This window comes from Phodopus roborovskii, unplaced genomic scaffold (assembly GCF_943737965.1).
Source record: "Phodopus roborovskii unplaced genomic scaffold, PHOROB, whole genome shotgun sequence".
In the NCBI taxonomy this organism is placed as follows: domain Eukaryota; kingdom Metazoa; phylum Chordata; class Mammalia; order Rodentia; family Cricetidae; genus Phodopus; species Phodopus roborovskii.
This window is the reverse complement of record NW_026126540.1, coordinates 11,275,996-11,296,357: the sequence shown is the minus strand read 5'-3', so window position 1 is coordinate 11,296,357 and position 20,362 is coordinate 11,275,996. Positions and strand designations below refer to the sequence as shown.

Genomic DNA, 20,362 nt, shown 5'->3' with positions numbered 1-20,362 from the left:
AAAATTCCAGGTTTCTTTGCAGTTTTACACAATTTAAACTCGAGTAAAATTTGTATTTAAAAAAAGACCTTATTAGATTACCTTCAACAAACTGACTTCATTTCAATATCTCATTAGGAGTTTTAGCAAGAAGACAAATAAGTAGAAAAATTTCTCAAACCATTACTATTCCCTTAAACCTGGATAGTTTTCTCCTATTCCAATAACCCAACTTGGCATTAATCTATTTCTACTGGTCTTCTATTTTCTCCTTTAGTAAAAAAGAGAAAAGGCAGTCAGTTTTACTTCTCTGCAATATCTCAAGAGACTCAGTTGGGTCACAGCTAGAGCACACAGTTTGAGAGAAGGTATTTTAGTACATGAAGGATAGAAGTCATTTTGAAAAATGATAAAGGATGAGCTTCTTTGCTAGATACATCTGAATAGCAAAAGCAATGGAGAAGTTCATCTCCACTCTCCACTGTGTCCTTCTTTATCCTGTTTCTGTTCTTTTTTGAAAAAGCAACCATCTTATTTGAACCAACCAACAGAATGCTGCAGGCAACTTCACTACAGAGAGGGGTTCCAGTTCTGTCTCACGGTCAGTCTCCCTGCCAGCAGTTCTTTTGTGTAGACACAATAATGCTCCTTTCCTAAAATTAAGAAGGTTCCTGGCTTATGCAACACTAAGCTACATAAAAGGATCAATCCTGATAGTAAAGAATGTAACCTCTGTAAGCAATCCAATTACCAGCTAAACTTGCACCCATAATATAATGCACTCCAGTGAATGAAAGTAAAATGTATACACAATACATTGCAGAAAATTTTACCATACATATTCTTCTCCCTACCTGTCCATTTTCTGTAGCAAATTGCACTTTGTACAGTGAGCACTGGATAGTTTCTCATCGGCCTATGGCCCAAGGCCAAATTATGCCTTCACATGACATTTCATTGAAGGTCAAACAAATGCCTGAAGGCAGGATTTGGCGCCTTCTTAATGACAGTAGATTCATAGCTATGAGGTTGCCCAATATGCAGAGTTTATCTTTCCTTTTTCTCCTATGACATTTCCTTCAAGGCACAAAAGATTATTAACAGTGGACAGGACAGAGTATTTTGATTTAAGAATTTTAAGGTTCCATAAGACCTTTTATTTTCAGATATAAGCATAGCAAAAGGACAAAGAAAAAATAAAATGCCTGAAAAAAAAATGACACGATGCTTAGGTCATTTGAAATTCCCTGCAGATTACTTTTTTTTAAAAGAATTTTAAATCTTTTTTTATTGGTTTAAAATATAGTACATGTTTGATATTTTGTGAGTGATATAATTTCTATTTAAATATTGTGTGAAGTATTTCTAATTAGCCAATATTATTGTAAAAAAAAAATCTAGTTTATTTGGACAAAGTGGTTTTTGACTAAGATATAAACTTGGAAAAGTTAACTTGTAATTTAAATAAGGATTAAGTGCAATGTATTGTAAAACTCTTCCTCCATGATTAGCTAACAGGGATCCTTAGGCATCTCCAACCCAAACAACAGTATTTCCTTTCTGGACTTCAGTGATCTCACAGTTTAACTTATTAAGGCGACCATCCAGAATGAAGAGAGAATCCTTGGAGGGTGTCATTAAGTACTGTCCAAAGAGGCCACTGCCTTGGATGTGCCTGTTCTTCTGGCTCCAGGGCCAGTCTTCTGTCTTAAGAGGTTCTTTGAGGCTCTTGATCATCTTGACCTTCCCAGAAGATAGCTCCACAAAAAGCACGTCGGTTTGTTGGCCTGAGCTTCCATAGATGTTATACTGGTGGGCTTCTGTGAAGGATGGCTGGAAGGCCAGGTCAGATATATGCAGGTTGGTATGAATGTCAAAAGCATCCAGGATTTCTCCTCTGATGGTGATATACTGGACTCTCACAAGACCTTTCACATCGTTAACGCTGACAAGATAGTGTCCATCTGGAGAAATGTAAGGGGTGCCTGTAACATCACTGTTGAAGCCAATGACTGAGTCAGTCACACTGTCCACCACGAGTTGTGGTGACAGGGCTCCAGTGACATCAGGTTGGCAGCTAATAAAGTAGTATCCTCCCAGATGAGTGTATGCCAAGGAGAGAGGAATGCACTTTGAATCCTTTAGGTTAATTGTTTTGATGTAGGACATGGTTTCAAGATCAATTTTATGTAATGCTCCTTCTTCTTTATGAAGAATAAATCCAAATCTGAAAAGATAAAGCAAAAGTTAGAAAGGAAACTGTGGATTTGGTACCCAAAGACAAACATCACAGACAGAAACAAGGTTCACCCCAAGGCAGGGCCTTAATTGCTATGGTGAAAATCTGCTGTGTAACACTAATGGTGGAATTAGTTTTTGGTATATTATGTTCCAATGTTTTCCAATATTATTTAATATATCTTTATATCTAAGCAATTGTCAATCCTACTAAATAAAGGAAAGCAATTTAAAGCAATGGGTCTAGTTAACGTAAACAACCAACTTTATTTTTAACAGAGAGGGGAAAATGAATCATAGCTTTTATATCTCTAAAGATTGTATTGTATAAAACTGGTTCAATAATTCTAAGGCTAGCAAGAATAGCAAGTGTGAAAGAGGGAAGGAGATCAGAGAGATAGGAAGAGAGAGAGGGAGAGAGAAAGATGGAGGGAGGAAGAAATGAAAGGAGGGGTAGAGGGAAGGAGGGCTAGAAGGAGGTTGGAGGGAGAAAGGGAGGAAGGAAGAGAGAAAACCCATTAGAAAAAGTTATAATCAAAAGTCAGTATTCACTTTTGGGTATTAATAATACTGATGGTATAAGTTTTTGATATTTCTAAAACCTCATAAATTAAAGGTCAAAGAAATACTGGTCTCTGTTCACATGTGAAGAAAATAGAATACTGTATTGCATTAAGATGAAATAAAACAATATAGGAAATATAAAAAGGAGGATTAAGAAAATGAGGAGATAAGAGAATACAGAAAGAGAACAGAGAAGGAAAAAATTATACTATTAACGTTTATAAAAAGTCATGGGGAATAATTATTTTATACTTACAAAATTTCATACAATACACATTTTTATATAGACATATACATACATATTTTTAAAATGAAGTCATGCCACTTGGAATGAAAATGCTTTTCACAGGAGTCATAGACTATATAATACAACCTGAGTACCAGGCATGATCATCCCCCTTTCAAGTTTTTGGTCAGTAGAATTCAAAACAGCACTAAAACAATATAGTTTATTGCTATAGCCCTTAGTTGTCTCTCAAACATTGAAAGAAAGTACCAATTTATGTAGACAGTAATTGTTTTGGGACACCAGATTGAGAAGATTTGTGCTGGAACAGACCCAAAATACCTCTCACTAATGACTAGGTTTCATAGAAATGCAAATTGATGTGCAAGCTACCAAGGAAGGAAAGCAATGAATAGTCCTATTCAACTACAGGGCCTATGAAACACAGCAGTGACCAACATAGCAATATATCAATATATACCCAGAAGTACAATAGTGACACTTAGATCCTTATGGTAACCAGAAGTGTTCTAATTGGGCATAAAGTCCACTTCACAAAAAGAAAAATAATCACACATTTGCATTATACCCAGCCAAAAATCTGTTGCTTGTAAGATCATAGATGTTAAAAGCATAACCACTTTCCAAAAATAGTGTAATTTCTAAATGCATTATAAAAAACATATACCCACAGATAAATGGATATCTCATCTCTCATCAAATCACCTTCTTTTTGAAGCAGAAGGATATCATTACAGAAATGCATGTCTAGTAAAAGTGTAGAGAACAGCTGACCTTAGGCTGTTCCCTCCCTAGAACACAACTCTCACACTGAAGGTTCAGAGAACATCTCAGAGGAAGGGGACCAGGAAGATTGTTATTATCAGGAAATGTTCTGTGAAACTGTGTCCTCTAGATTTGACAGGGAAGCTACACCTATGAAATCTGAACAATATGGCTGTATCTTCTTAAAAAATTAGCAGCTCTAACACTAGTTAATATCGCAACATAAATGGGGAAATCTCACTAGGTCCTCTCTCTAGAAAAAGATCTACAAGCAATGAGCAAGTGTTGAGAAAGGATGAAGGCATCTTCCCCAGGGTTGAGCAACCTGACTGATTATGCAATACCAAGTGTTCAGCCCTGGAAATTTCTATATGCAGAGAACACTTTTAATACAACAGTTGTATTTATGTTTGTTTGTTTATTTATTTATTTAGTTGTATGTGTGTGGATGACAACAATAAAAATTAATGAGGAGAATGTTAACTTGGGAGGAGTTATTGGTGTAGGATAAATGTAGGGGGATAGGAGAAGTGAGAGAGAAGGAAATGAAGTAGTTTTATAAATTAAAAATAATCATATAGATAACCAGTTATGATACAAAGTAGTTTAATTTTTATATAGGAATAATTATGAGTAATTTAGTTATATAAATGAAATTATGTCCATATATGATAAAAATAATTCTATCTATACATTATTAATATTAATATTAATAAATGTATCGGTTTACTATAATAAAAATTTCAGTGAGCAGTATGCATGATTACGGATAAGAAGGCATAATTTAGTACAAAGATTTACTAAATTTCATTAAATTTAGCCCTTTCATTAAATTATGACTATGTCTACATTCCTTATATTGCATTAAATTTTAAGTTTTATACTAAAGGGTTATATGTATAAAAAATCCTTTCATGAGCTTTGTAAATATTTATTGTAGAATGCATTGCAGACATATTGAATATTAAGTCTTACTGCTTTAAATAAGTCCAGAAATTCTAAGGCACTAAACATTTGAAAAGTTGTTAATGATTAATGCCTAGTCTACTTACTGTTTCTAACTTAGTAACTACCTCTCTGTACTTTGTAATATTGAAAACAGTGTTTCTCGTATATTTTTAAATGATAACCACCGTTTTGGGTTTGCTTCTGGGTTCATTATTTCCCTGTATCTTAAAACCCATATCTTCAAGTCTTGGAATAAACAACTCATGCCATATTCATAGTACATAAAATGGGAGTTCTGAACATATGAAAGAATATTCAAACTAACAGACGTCTCTGTGGGAGTGGATGGGGATGGGATGGCATGGTGGTGGGGGGATTGGGCAGGAGGAAGAGGGAACTGGAATTGAAATGTAAAAAAAATGGCATGTTTTCAATTTAAGTAAAAAAAATTAATTCTTTTCTAAATGATATAAAACAAAAAGTCCTTCAATAGCTAGATGATTCACAAAATTTATTAACTCATAAGAGAAAACATAAAATCTTAGGTTTTGCTATCCACACTCAAATTTGTCTTAATAAACAACTTTGATCCATTTCAAATAAAACATGCTGTTTTTCTACTAATGAATAATAATTATGAATGCATTGGTATAGGATTATCTCATTAATTAGATTTTGAGTTCTAATGACAGATTTTTTTCATATATAAATTGTTCATGAACCAGAGGAAAAGTAATAGTGAGCTCATTTAATTAAAACAATAGTACACCAAGTCTAGGGATTTAGACTTTTTGAGTAATGTGTAGTACTCTAGCCCCTTTGGGCAAAGGGACTTGCTAATGAGAAAGAACGAGTCAAGCACACTGTTCACCTGAACTATTTCAACACTGGTTGTGAAATATGTACCCACATTTTCTGAGCTATACCTTGGCTTTTTTTCATAATTAAAAAATAATGGTCCATTTGAAAATGCAGGAACCCTTCAATAATGATAAAATGGTATTTATTTATCCCCATACTGTGCTCCAGGATGGAATAATAAGCCCATAAGTAGATGCAGGAGGGTCCTGTCAGTTCCCACCACTGTTTTATTGGTTAGAAGCAATGTTCTTAAATAAAAGTCTTCTCTTAAAATAGCTTGGTATTCAGAAGGCTCCACTGTTCATTAAGGTGTGATTAATACTTATGAGACTCAACCTTCATTCATGCTCATTTTCATAAAAGCCTGTATGCTGGATTTGTCTAGCATTTGTAAAAATATTAGGATAGAAGTTTGAAGTAAATGCATTAGAATATGTCTCAAACTCATATTTTGACTGGAAATTATTGTTACTTAACCTATATAGCCCCATGTGAGTTGGTCAGATATAGTGTAGTGCGTTCTGTTTATTTTTTTTCTGCTTGTTTTCTTTGTTTGCTTCCTTATTTGTTTTACAGAGGGTCTGGAGTTTTAAAAAAAGGTGTTTTCACTTTAGTCACATTCGTTACCTTCAGCTATGTCCTGGGTGTTGCTGAATGTAGGGAAATAGTGACTTCTTGCCAGGATGGTTGAGTTTCCTGACAACATTTTCACTATAATAAACACAACCAGAAGCATTGCAAGCTTAAAGAGAGTGTTTTCCTGCAGGAGTTGCATACACTACATTTACTCTGTAACTTTATATTTTGTGTATCTATTTCCTATATACTAACTAGCTAAAGTGTGTTATTGTTTTTGTTGTTGTTTCTCATTGTTATGTGGTCTTTATTTTGCTCTTTTTCTGTGTTTAATTTTAATTTTCATCATATGTGCTTATTGTACATTGCGCTGTTATTCATTGTACAAGAATCCTTAGATGCAAGTACACAACAGGTGAAGTACATTTACCCCATCCTCACACCTTTCAACCTTTGACTTTCTATCCTCTCATCCATTAGTCCCTCTATTCCTCTTGACAATTTCCTTTCTAGTCTAATCACATATACATGCATGATCTATTTGTGACAAAATATCATAAGCAATGATGTACAAAGCCAAAACAAACTTAGGATCCAGCTTTTGTTACAGCTACCATCTTCACTCTGTCACCCAATCTTCCTGATATTATGGAAATCTTGGTGCTCAGTTTGAAGTCTACACCTGGTGGATGACTTAGAGAATAGTTCCTGGATCCTGGGATGGAATTGTGAAGTTCTCACCCTCTTGGATTCCTGTTCTGATACTCAATCTTGAATGCTTTTACTTGATTGCACTGAAATGCTTGGTCCCGTAGGACAAACTGTTGAGACTGCTCAGTGCTGAAATTTCAGCTTCCAAAACAGTGAGTTAAATAAACTTACTTTATTTATAAAATGGGCTGCCTTAAATATTTTGTTATGCCAATGAAGAATGGACTAGTATACAAAGATATATTATTTCATACTTGAGAGACCAGAGTGACAATGGGAAACTTGTGTAGTTTTTTTTGCTCTTTTTGTATCTATAGGATGAATACTCAGTTTATCCCTTACATTTCTTCTAATTTTTTTCCACTTTGAAGGAGTAAATAGTTCACTCTATGTTTTGTTTATATTCTGTACAGTATGTCATTAAGTGGTTGAGTGTTCTCTGACTTCACACACATCATCATTCTGACAGCCTCTGAAGTAACTATGATTATGGTACATGCCTCTTCCTGGACAGACTGTCCCTGAACATCTTCAGAATTTCCTGTTCTGGAATTACTGGCCATGGAGAAGTGGGTTCTGCACAGTCTTGGCATCAGAAGTAGATACGGGTATTACTTAAGAGTTTCTTTTTTTTTTCTTTTATTGCTAATAAAAGAGAATGTTGTGATTGGTATTGGAACCAAGATATCTAAGGAAAGAGAGGAAGTTAGTGTCATGTCATGGTAATCTAAAATTCATACAAGGAAACTACTGTGTATTGGCTATAGTGAGAACAGCAGATGCTCAGAGAGAAGTATGGCTGAGGCATTGTGCAGCTTGCCAGAGTAACAGTTAAAGATTCCACAGGGCCGGGGTCACACATGAAGCACCACACCAATGCCTTTTTCTCCGACAGTCTCCAAATGGGTCAGTCCACTGAAAGTCTCGCAAAATCATTTTCAGTCACTGACATCCTACAGCAGCTGCCAAGTAGTCCAGATTTGTTCAGTCCTAAGATACATACCCAGCTATACTGAAAAAGAAATTCTGTGATAGCTATTATTATTCATAAAAGTTTGCCATGATGGGTGCTGAGACATTGCTCTCACTTGGTAGTAGATGCAACAATAGGAATATGGGAATGAAATCACCACCTGAAAGATTTGAAGTTTAACAATGATTTACTTGATCTTCATTGAGGAACTTCTATTCACACAGCTCTTAGAACTTCCCAACAAAGCTATTGTCCATGTTTCTTACTTTGAATGTTTAACCACATAGGTTTAAAACCTTCATCAGATGCTAGGAATTCACAAAAAGTCCCTATCCATTCTGACCTTAGCCTCCGTGAACTTCTACAGACCTTAGCACTAATATGTCCACACAAACTGATGGTCAGAAATAGAAATCATCAAGTGAAGCAGAGTAGCATTTATACAGTAACACACACTATGTAATCTCCTGAAAATCATGGGCCTTTAATCCACAACCCCAGATAGAGAATTACCTAAAGCTTGTCAAAATCTTTTAAATAAAATTCCATAGAAAAACATTTTTAACAGGAAATGTTTTTATGGAAATGTATGTGATTCATCCTTTATCAAAAAACATATGATTAAATAATAGGCAACTCCTAGATGAGGATATACAGGATTTTTTACATCAAGTTTTCTTAATCAGACTATAAATACTATTTAGACTGGAAGGTAAAAAAAATTACTAAATAGGTAAGGATAGACATGCCAAAGTCCTACTCCATATAATAAGCAGACAAAAATACAACACATTACAACCTAGGGGGGCATCACACATTGCCACTACAAAGTTGTCTTCTAGAATTCACCACCGACATTCATCGTGGACAGGAGCCATGTATGTGGTAGTAACCACCCTTCAGTAGTTGGAAATTACTTTCTCTTAATGCTTTCTATTATTTTAGACTGGCCCATTTAAGAAAAACATGAATTCTGTTCCTGTCTAAACACTGAATTCAGACTGAATCTGAATTTCACCTAAATGAGTCAAACCCATATCTGGTGTGGCCATGTTGATATTTCGGGGAGTGATACCAGAAATTAGATTTGCCACATTTACCGATGTTTAAACTGAAATTAGGACAGATTCAGAACAATATGTTACTTTGTTGAAATGATGACACTAGGAAGTGTTCTGGTTTTGAAACATAGGCTAAAAGAAATTAAACTAAACAATGTACTTCAACCTTAGCTCTCTTTAGTAGATATATTACTGAAATTTCACAGGATAGATTGCATTTATATTATTTCCTTTTTAAACTTTGACCTTTATATTTTCTTCATTAAGAAGAAGTAGAATACCTTTCTGAATACTAAACCCTCTATATTTTATTCTCTCTGGTGCTGTTATATTTATATGTTGACAATCTGGTACATCCAAGGGTCATTCAGAGATAAATGTGTAATTTAACTATACTACATTTAGAGTGTATGTTTCTTGAATTTTAATAAGTAACTTAACTTATGTTCTGAATTACCTCTCTAGGTGGGCTTGCTTCCATTGTAATTGACGGAATCATGCAAGCTTCGAATAGTGGGAGATATATGACTGTCCTACCCAGCAATGTTACTTATGTATCACATCAGTTACCAGTGTTGTGAGATAATCTCATATGTGCAGTGTGGCACACATACCTTGGTGTTATCCAACTATTTTCTATTTGGATTTAAGATTCACTCGTCAATGGTGCTATGCCTGGTATAAGAAAGGTAGCCAAATACTCCATATTAGTGAAATCATTGTTATTGGATGAGACTCCATAAGCACATTACTAAACCAGTATAATCCTTAAATAATTTATAGCCATCTGTCTTTTTATCCACAGATAAGTTTACTTTTTACTTCTCATTTCCAATATGAAGAGACTACTACATAAAACCACAGCCACTCATTATGTAGAGTTGTGGAGCCAATCCCTGTGAATACAACTATGAATCATTCACACAAACAAGTCTCAGGAAACCTTGTGGATGAAAAGGCAGAAACATCTTAAGAGCCAGATGATCAGGGACTTTGCTGTGAGATTGTGTTTTCTAGTAACATCAGAAACAACAATACCCATAAAGTCTCAAGAACATGACTATTAAAGCAAGGGTAATACCAATGAACATGCAAAGTTGCATGAGGAAAAGTCCATGAGTCTCATCCATACACAAATTATTACAGACAATTGAGTAAAGCTGAGAATGGGACAGGAAGCTCTCCTCCTCACATAAGTGCATGCTGGTTGGTTGTTTAATAACAAATGGACAGTCCTGAATATACATATACAAGTAACATTGTATAGACATAACAGGCCATTCATTCTTGGACACACACACACAAACACACATATATGAGCAATGAAATGACAGAGAATTGAAGATCTCTGTTTAATGACATTTTCCCATATAAAATTCCCATAATTTAAAAAAGTAATTAAATATATGTATGCAAAAATGCATGTACTACATATATAGGTATACACATACATTATAATCCACTGATAAAATATGAAGAACATCAAGATATTTTATTTAAATATTAATAGAATTGTTCAGAAGTACATTTAGAACATACATACATATTAAATTAAAAATACATTGTGTTATTCAACATTAAACAAAAAAAAATGTAGGTTCCATGCATACTTTGTTAAACGATCAGTATAAATGATATGAAAATGTTTGGATTCCAAAATTTTATATAAAATGAAGCCTACGGGAATTAAATAAGAATAATAATGATAATAATAAAGAGACAAACGATAGGAAATAAGAGAATTTCTTAAATATAATATTTTATAAATAATATTGATAAGGTTTAATGAGTTAGATATGTTAAAAAATCATGTTCAATAAAACCTGAAAGAAAAGAGAAATTCACCTACATCATAATTAGTGATAATTGGAAAGTAAAGTGAATAAAGTAAATAAGTGAGCATTCCCTTACAGTGAAAGACAATCATGACCTATAATGTCAAGATACAAATTCTAGAGTGGCAGTGGTGGAGTACACCTTTAGTCCCAGGACTTGGGAGGCAGATGCAGGCAGATCTCTGTGAGATTGAGGTCAGCTTGGTCCACAGAGCAGGTCCTAGGCAGACTTCAAAGCTATAAACACAACATCTCACTGCCTGCCAATTCAAATTCTATAAAGAATTAGGTGTCTTTGTGTTGCTTGGATACCAGGGTAATTATAGCCTTGAAAAAAAAAGAGTTTGGCACTGACCCTTCTGCTTCTATTTTATGGAACAATTGGAGGAGTATTGGCATTAGCTGTTCTTTGAATTTCTGGTGCAATGAAACCAACTGGCCCTGTTTTTTTTTTTTTTTTTTTTTTTGGGGGGGGAGACTTTTGATGGCTGTTTCAATTTTATTAGGAGTTATAGGTGTATTTAAATTGCATTTTTGGTCTTGACTTGATTTAATTTTGTTAAGTGATACCTATCAAGAAAATTGTTAAAATTTCTAATTTTGTGGAGTAGAGGTTTTTAAAGTAAAACCTGAAAATTCTCCATATTTCTTCTGTGTACATTGTTCTGTCTCCCTTTCTTTCTGAATTTAATAATATGCACGTTCTCTCTCTGTCTTTTGGTTAGTTTGGATAAAGGTTTGTGTATCTTGTTGATTTTTTCAAAGAACCAACTCTTTGTTACATTGATTCCTTGTATTGTTTACCCAGTTTCTACCTTATTGATTTTAGCCCTCAAACAGATTATTTCCTGGCATCTACTACTCCAGGATGAGTTTGCTTCTTTTGGTTCTAGAGCTTTCAATTGTGCTGTTAATTCTCTAGTGAGAATATTCTCCAGTTTCTTCATGTGGACACTTAGGGCTATGAACTTTCCTCTTAGCACTGCTTCCCGTAAGTTTGGGAATGTTGTGTCTTCATTAAAAACCTATATAATAAGAACTACATAATATGTCTCTAAAGAAAGAAATAAAGAAGATACCAGAAAATGGAAAGATCTCCGAATGCTCTTGGATTGGTAGGATCAGCATACTTAACATGACAATCTAGCCAAAAGCAATCTACAGATTCAACGCAATCCCCATCAAATACCTGACACAATTTTACACAGACCTTGAAAGAACAATCTTCAATTTTATATAGAAAAACAAAAAAACCAGCATAGCCAAAACAACCCTGTACAATAAAGTAACTGCAGGGGGCATCACCATCCCTGACTTCAAATTCTAATATAGTGCTATAGTCCTAAAAAAGAAAACAAAAACAAAAACAAAAAAAACAAAACAAAATAAAACAACAATAACAACAGCAACAACAAAAACCCAGCTTGTTATTGGCACAAAAATAGACAGGTGGACCAATGGAATCAAATAGGAAATCCTGATATTAACCCACATACCTATGAAAACCTGAATTTGGATGAAGAATCTACCTTTATACAATTAAAAAAAGAAAGCATCTTCAACAAATGGTGATGGCATAACTGGATGCTGGTAAGTAGAAGACTGCAGATAGTTCCATGCCTATCACCCTGTACAAAATTTAAGTCAAAATGGATCATAGACCTCAAGATAAACTTAGCCACACTGAACCTCTTAGAAGAGAAAGTAGGAGGTTCCCACTTTCTCTTCTACTGAACATAACACCAGTAGTACAGACACTTGATCATATTTAATGAATGGGTCATCATGAAACTGAGAAGCTTCTGTAAGCCAAAGGGCACTTCAATAAGACAAAACAGCAGCCTACAGAATGGTAAAAGATACTCACCAGCACCATATCTGACACAGGGCTGATTTTCAAAATATACAAAGAACTCAAGAAGGTACTTACCAAAACACACACACACACACACACACACACACACACACACACACACACACACACAGCAATTAAAAAGTAGGGTACAGAATTAAATAGAGAATTCTTAATGGGAGAATCTAAAATGGCTGAAAGACACTTAAGAAAGTGCTCCTTAGCCATCAGGGAAATACAACTATGAGATACCAACTTACTCCTGTCAGAATGCCTAAAGTCAGAAACACCAAAGACAGTTTATTTGGACTGTTATTTGGCACACTTCTCCACAGCTGGTAGAAGTAAAAACTCATAAAACCACTTTGGAATCAGTATGCTGGTTTCTCAGGAAAACTGGAATTAGTCTAACTCAAGATCCAGTGATTCCACTTGTAAGCATATACCCAATATATGCACATTCATACAACAAGGATATCTGACCAACTATGATCATAACAGCATTATTTGTAATAACCAGAATCTGGAAGCAACCTTGATGCCCATCAACTGAAGAACAGATGGAGAAAATGTGGTATATGTACACATTGAATTACTACTCAGCATACAAACACAATGGAAACCTGATATTCACAGGTAAATGGATGGAACTAGAAGAAACTATCCTGAGTGAGCTAACCCAGTCACAACGTCAAACATGGTATGTACTCACTCATATATAAATTTTAGACATAGATCAAAGGATTACCAGCCTACAATTAACATCACCATAAAAGCTAAGAAACAAGGAGGACCCTAAGAGAAACATACATGGTCCCCTCCAAGAAGGGACACGATCCCCTGAGCAAATTGGGTGCATGAATGGAGGAGAGAGGGAGTTAGGAGAAAGAAAAGGGGAGAAGAGGAGAGGAGAGGTTGGCATTAGGGAACAAGATTTAGACAGTGAAAAAATAGAGAACAAGAAAAGTGATACCATACTGGAGGGAGCCATTTACATTTAAGGAGAAATCTGTCACTAGGGAAATGCCCAGAGATCTAGAATGAACCCAAATAACAATCTAAGCAATAGTGGAGAGGCTACTTTTAATGCTCTTCCATGATAATAAGATTGATGATGACCTTATATGCCATCCTAGAGCCTTCATCTAGTACCCAATGGAAGCAGAAGCAGACGCCCACATATAAACACTAGCTGAACTCTTGAAATCTAGTTATGGAGAGGGAGGAGTAATGACCAAAGGGGTCAAGACCAGGCTGGAGAAACTCACAGAATCAGCTGACATGAACAAGGGGGGGGGTTATGCACCTCAGTCTGAAAGCTGGAAAACCAGCATAGGACTGATCCAGACCCCATGAATGTGGATGTTAGTAGAGAGGACTGGGTAGTCTATGGGGCCGCTAGTAATGGATCAATATCTATCCTAGTATAAGACTTTTGGGGCCCATCCCAAAAGGCTAGACACATGGAGGAGGGCCTAGGTCCTGCCCCAAATGATATGATAAGCTTTGAAGACTCCACATTATTGCTCTTAAATAAGGATCATGATAAACAAATAGGCCAAATAGATGTTTATTCAGGGAGAAATAACTTACAACCTAGACTGATGAACACCAGCAAGTTCCACTGGATGATTTCCTCTCAGCGTCCTGCCAGCAAGAGAATGTTTCCTGGCTCCTCCTCAGACCTACTTCCACAGGTCACTTCTGCCCCTGGCTCTACCCACCAATGGGCGTGGTCAGTGCCGCAGAAGGAGACAAAGTGAATATCCCACTACAATTCCCCTTTTAGTCTAAAGAAAAGATTTAGGCTTGATACAAAACTATATACAAAACAGCAAATAACAAGTGTGCTCTAAGAAAAGGAAAATCGAGAACAAAATGACCTATATATCTAGTCCTAGGGTGAAGGCATAATGATGGAGTTTACAATAGAGTTGTCCTAAGCTGGAAAACGTAAGTCTAGTACCTAATATATCTAACTAGGAAGAGAGAATAATAGTTTTGATAGTTTAATATTCAACCTTATCAAGAATTGAGAAGGAAAATAATGATACTAGGGTAGATAGGAAGTGCAGGTGGGCCACTTCCAAAAGGTGCTGCAAGGACAGAAAGAGCAAGCCTCCTGGACAATCACCCTAGGTCTCACAGCAACATTGGTACACCCAGTTTTGGCTAAGGCCAAGAGTACTTGACAGACCACAACACCAGCAAGGAGGTAGAAAGGCTGTCTTACCCTGACTTGGCAAGGTCCAGCAGTCTTCTATATTTGTCTCCTGTAAACACATAGGACTGCATGTCCAAATCAGTAGTCAAGGTGGGGGAAGTTCTTTGCCAACAGGCTATTAGCTGAGGCAAGAATGAACTCCATCGGAGCCACAACAGTGTCCAACATATTTTCAGGAAAGTGCATGGTGCTGTCAGGAGCAACAGTGTCTCATGTCAACAGAGTACTAATATTAAAACATTTAAATGCCATGTTCTGCATGATTGAAGATTAAGCATCTATGTCTTACTAATCTCATAGGTAAAGGAAACATGAGTGAAGATAATCTGTAATACTCAGGAACTTAGCTAAAAAACTGATTGAAACTTCCCTGAGTAAAGCAGGAACAAATACCTAAACAATATAACTATGTACATATACATACATATAAATCCCTAAAATAGAGGTATAGTAGAAATATCAAGACAAGAGGTAGAACTATAAAGGACAGCATGATAAATATCCCAAATTGTATCAATATACAAAATGTCTTGAATTCAAGAAAAAAGAAGAGATGATGGGAGATGTCATTCTGTAAATATGTTTCTCATACTGGTTAATGAATAAAGCACTGTTGGCCAATAGGAAAGCAAGATAGGTGGGAGTAGGAGACAAGGAGGAAAGAGGAAGTAGTAAGGAGGACTCAAGATGGAGAGTCTGGAAAGAGCAGATCCACCAGCCACCTCTTCCCTGTAAGATAAGACCATGTGGAAATACATAGAAATTGGTTAATAATTAAGACAGAGCTAGCCAATTAGAAACTAGTACCTGGCCAATAGCATTATATCAAATACAGTCTCTGTGTGATAATTGGGGCTGGTGCAGCAGCTGGACAAGACCAGCAGCGGCGGGAGGATAAGCCCCATGATAAGCCTCACCTTCCGTTGGGAGCAGAAAGAAGTGGGATGGGGTTTGTTTGGGGTGAGAAGGGGAGGATGAGACAGTGAGGGAACTGGGATTGATTTGTTTCAAATTTAAACAAAATAGGAAAAAAAATAGATGTACAAGAATTTCATGAATTTGTTGGTAATAGCAGTGGAAGATAATAGTTTGAAAGCAACTGTTGATGTGGATAAACTGGTGCTCTCAGATACATTTTTTAGAATTGTAATCAATTTAGGCTTCCTAGTGAATAATTCAGCATATTCTTGTAAAGGTGAAATGGGTATTTGCTTTAAAAAGCAACAGCTATGATGACTCTCATTTCATTTCCTTAGTAAATACTCACATGCACAAGAATAGTCACTACAATAATGGCATCAAAAAGGCTTTTTTAAAAAAAAATCTAAGGATCAAACAATAGAGGAAGAAGTTAAATATATACCAATGAAACTTGATACTGAAGAGAGAAACATAATAATGTGTAGGACTGACAGAGGTGTTTACATTTTACTTTGATATTTATTTATTTTTCTTTTTATGTCTGTGTGCCTGAGTATGTGTACATATACTACATCTGTGCAGAAGCCTGCAGAGATCAAAAGAATGCATAGGCTTCCCTTGATTTGGAGTTACAATTATTCATGGGTACCATGTGGGAGCTAGCAGCTTAACCTGGCTCCGCTCCTCTTTCCTTGCATGACGTGCTCTTAAATACAGAGTTGCCTCTTCAGATCCAGACATGGATTTTTAAACAAATACACCCTACATTGAAGGGAATATTTTATAATTTAAAGTATACAGGCAAAGTTTCTTCAATAATTATCTCAGAGATCATGTGAAAATTACTATTTCTCTGAAGATAAAAATTCAATATGTCCTTCACGGATACAAGGGGAGATTTTTATTTATTACTCTATATATTTCTGAATGGATTTGTTACTGCATATTACGACAATGTTTCATGTTTGTTAATGTGGCTCACTGTTAAAATGCTTACCTAAGACTCATGAGGGTCTAGATTCTATACATACCCAATTGATGGGGTTGAATATCTGTACATGTTTGTGTATATGTTCAAACTTGTGATCTGTCAGCTGAAGAAAAATTCAATAAGTGAGAAACTAATTTGATTTAACAAATAAGGAATGTGTTAAAGTTGTTAACATGTGGAATTTTCTCATACTGTTAATGACACATTTACTTGTATGTAGACAATAACTAGTAATTAGCATGAAGGATCTTTGTCATGTTTATGTACCTTGTGATGATAACTCATTTCCCCATTAACTATCTTGAAGAGATGATGATAAAAGTCTATGAAAATGTAATGAAAATAATTCATCACACCATTATGTACAGTTGAATAATTTTGTAAGCAATTTTAAAGAACAAATGCAAATGAATATATACAAAGTGCTGATATAGTCATGTGATGTGAAAATTGAAGCTAAATTGCTAATAATAAAATGTTCATTTTACTTTATCAATGGTTTACAATTATATAAATACAAATAATATTGTATGAGGGGTATAATTAAACTTTTAGAGATAAAATAAACAAACCCATGCATGAACTGAAGAGAAAATTGTGTTTAACTGTGTCATGTCCAGATACTGTATTGGGCTTGCTTTGTTTTATTTGTTTCAATTTTATAGGTTGTATCATTTGTATAGTTCTATGTCTTTGATAAAAAAACTCTGTATAGAAAGTTACTAATAAATGCTTGATATACATAGAAAGAAAAATATCACTTAGTTCTAAATAAAACTTCTGTAGCTCTTTTAATTGGTCACTATCAATTTGAATGTCAATACGCATTAAAAGTCATATAGATATGTGTAGGGATTGCTAATGATGCATTAATTAAATGAATCATATATGCAAAGCTTCACATTAATACATAAATATGTTGAAATAATGTTAAGTGTTATGATATGCCTAATTATTAAATAAATGGAAAAGATTTGTAAACACAAATATCAGATGTAGAATCAACAAGCAGGGAGTAATGAGTTAATAGTATACTTAAAAAGGGAATAATAGCTAATCCCAGAGGAAGTTCAGTACACAGTGTATCCTTCTGTGAAACCACCAACGAATCATCATAGCAGAATTAAACTAAAGCATCATGGATAGAAAACGCTGGCATTGTGGTTCTACTAGGGACAGGGCACACTAACAAATAACTGTGGTGACAATGAAAACAAATGCTTTCTTCCTAATGAAATATTTCCACAAAGTAAGCCAGGGTTGACATTTCATACATCTAAAGATTCATTTTTATTTCAAAATTACATATATATGTAATTTTAAAAAATTAAAACATAATTGTCCCATTCTTACTTTCCCCTTCCTGTCTCTTATCCATGTCCTTTGATTTGTGGCCTCTTTAATTGTTATTTTCACATATATGTGTACATGATCTCAGGGCATATTATTTTAAATTAACCAATATATTAGGGGACTCATTACCTTGGAAGATTTATTTCTCCCTTTCTCTCCCCTCCTTGGTTTCCTCTGGGGCTTTGTTTATGCATTAGGACTTAAAATTTTCTTTTGTGTGTTGTCATTTCATTGAATTATTATGAATGTACTTTCTCTGTCATTTCCAAGATACTTCATCTTTGAAAACTTTCCTTGAAGTCTATCCTTTTACTAACCCAAGTTCTGTATTCAAAATTGTACCTTTGCTAATTATGTGGATTTTAATTTTCAGAAGCATTTGACGAACTTTCATTTTTTTAAATCTATTATATATAATTGGATGACTGAATTCCAGATGTAAAATTCAGTGTTCTCTTATTGAAAAAGGTGGACCACTGCAGAGACTGAACTGAGCAGACAAACTACAGTAGAAAGAAGTTAAACTTTTAATTGTGCTTGGAATTGGGCCTTTCAGAATTCAGTAGCCTTTCCCTGGTGACCCTTGCTTTTAATTTTCCCATTGATACAATGGAGAAATGTATGAAGTATTGTCAAGATGATTATAGAATGGGAAACCCAAAATGTTCCTGATATTAAAGCTGTAAATCTCCCCAAAGACTGTAATCTTACAGATTTAATTTCTGTTTGTATAATGGTTGATTTTGCCAGCTAAGTCCCAGAATACTCTGATAATAAATTGATTTCAGAAACCTCTATGTTTTAAATAATAGCACTGCTATGATGGATGAGGAATGCATAGTTAGTGTTGATAACAATGAGCTGAAATTGGTGGTAGTTAACTTGGAAGGAAAACTTACTACTGCTATACAAAAATTATATAATTCATGCTAATGAATTTATAATTTAGTAACGACAGCCATTTTCTTAGCATCTTGAATTGCTTTACATTATCTTACTATTATTATTATTATTATTTTTTGGTTGTGAGACTAGCCTTTAATGACTTAGCCATCTCTCCAGCCTCTGTTATTTGATTTTATCTTAGATTTTAATTAAAATATTTGGAAGTGATAAAAAAATATATTTATATATGTCTGAAAATTGTGCATCAATTAAGATCAGATGGAAGACATGAAAGAGTCTTCTTCTAAAGAAATCTAGTTAATAGGATGGAGCTCAGATGGAAATGATCAGGATATTAAATGAAGACAGGTACATTCAAACATAGTCTCCAGAAGACAGTGTTCAAAACAAAGATGATAACAAATCACAGAAAAAATCTTGCATACAACATCTTTCTTAAAGCTCTTCAAATAAAATTGTTTTAAACAAGAAAATGAATTGTAAATAATAGCCTGAATTGTTGATGTTAATTTTATTTTACTTTTTAACTCTTTTCTAGGAGAATCAAGAGAGCTAAACCTTATTAGTTGTTAAGACTTTATTACTGAGTTAAGATGGTCCTTTTTTGGAATAAGGCAGTGTTTTGCTTTCTTTCCAGAATATATTTACAGCATCTATGGGTTGTACAGCATCTTTTGCTTTAGTGAAATTGGTAAGCTTTATTATGTTACAAAAAGATATGTACTCTGGTCCTTTCCTCAGAATACCATGCTTGCCCTTGTTATCTCTTTATATTTGATGGGCACCTGAAGAATTTGGTCTTTGAGCTGGGGAAAATCAGACTCACTTAAGGGCCGATACCACCATCTTTTAAAGGGATCTAAAAACAGACTAAAAATCTTTTTGTGCAATACACTATTCACATTTTCTCGAGCTTCATGTTTTTCTAAAATAGCAACGTAGTATTTGGAACTTTTCAGGAACTAGGAATAATTATTGAATATAAATGAAATTTAAAATATTGACTCATCTTGAAAAGAGCTTTGAACTCTTCAACACTTGTTAAAGCATCACTTTGTAATTTCTAGTTTCCTGTTTTCTAAGTATTTGCAGATCTAGGTTTTCTTGCTGTCTTTATAAAATTAACAAAGATTGTTTATATTAAAATTGTTCCAGTGGGCTTATTCTAGTTTTCCAGTATTAAAATGATTCTGCAGTACTTCTGTTTCCTTTTCTTTCTTACTTCTCTTCTCAGGAGACTCTTCAGAATTCTCCCTGCCTTTGTTCTATTACTGATGTGTATTCAAAATTCATTTCATGTTACTGACTTGCTCCTTCATGTCCAAAACCATTAAGTGTTGATCACAAAGAATTGGAT

At 34.7% G+C, this 20,362-nt stretch overlaps 1 protein-coding gene across 1 annotated transcript in view; it reads right to left on the bottom strand.

Moving 5' to 3' along the window:
* Positions 1-1,438: 1,438 nt before the first annotated feature.
* Fstl5 (follistatin like 5) overlaps positions 1,439-20,362 on the bottom strand; it is a 530,620-nt gene continuing 511,696 nt past the window's right edge. Inside the window, exon 15 of the mRNA XM_051199180.1 lies at positions 1,439-2,206. Coding sequence (XP_051055137.1) covers positions 1,504-2,206 — 703 coding nt within the window. The 3' untranslated portion in view covers positions 1,439-1,503. The remainder of the gene's footprint in view (positions 2,207-20,362) is intronic.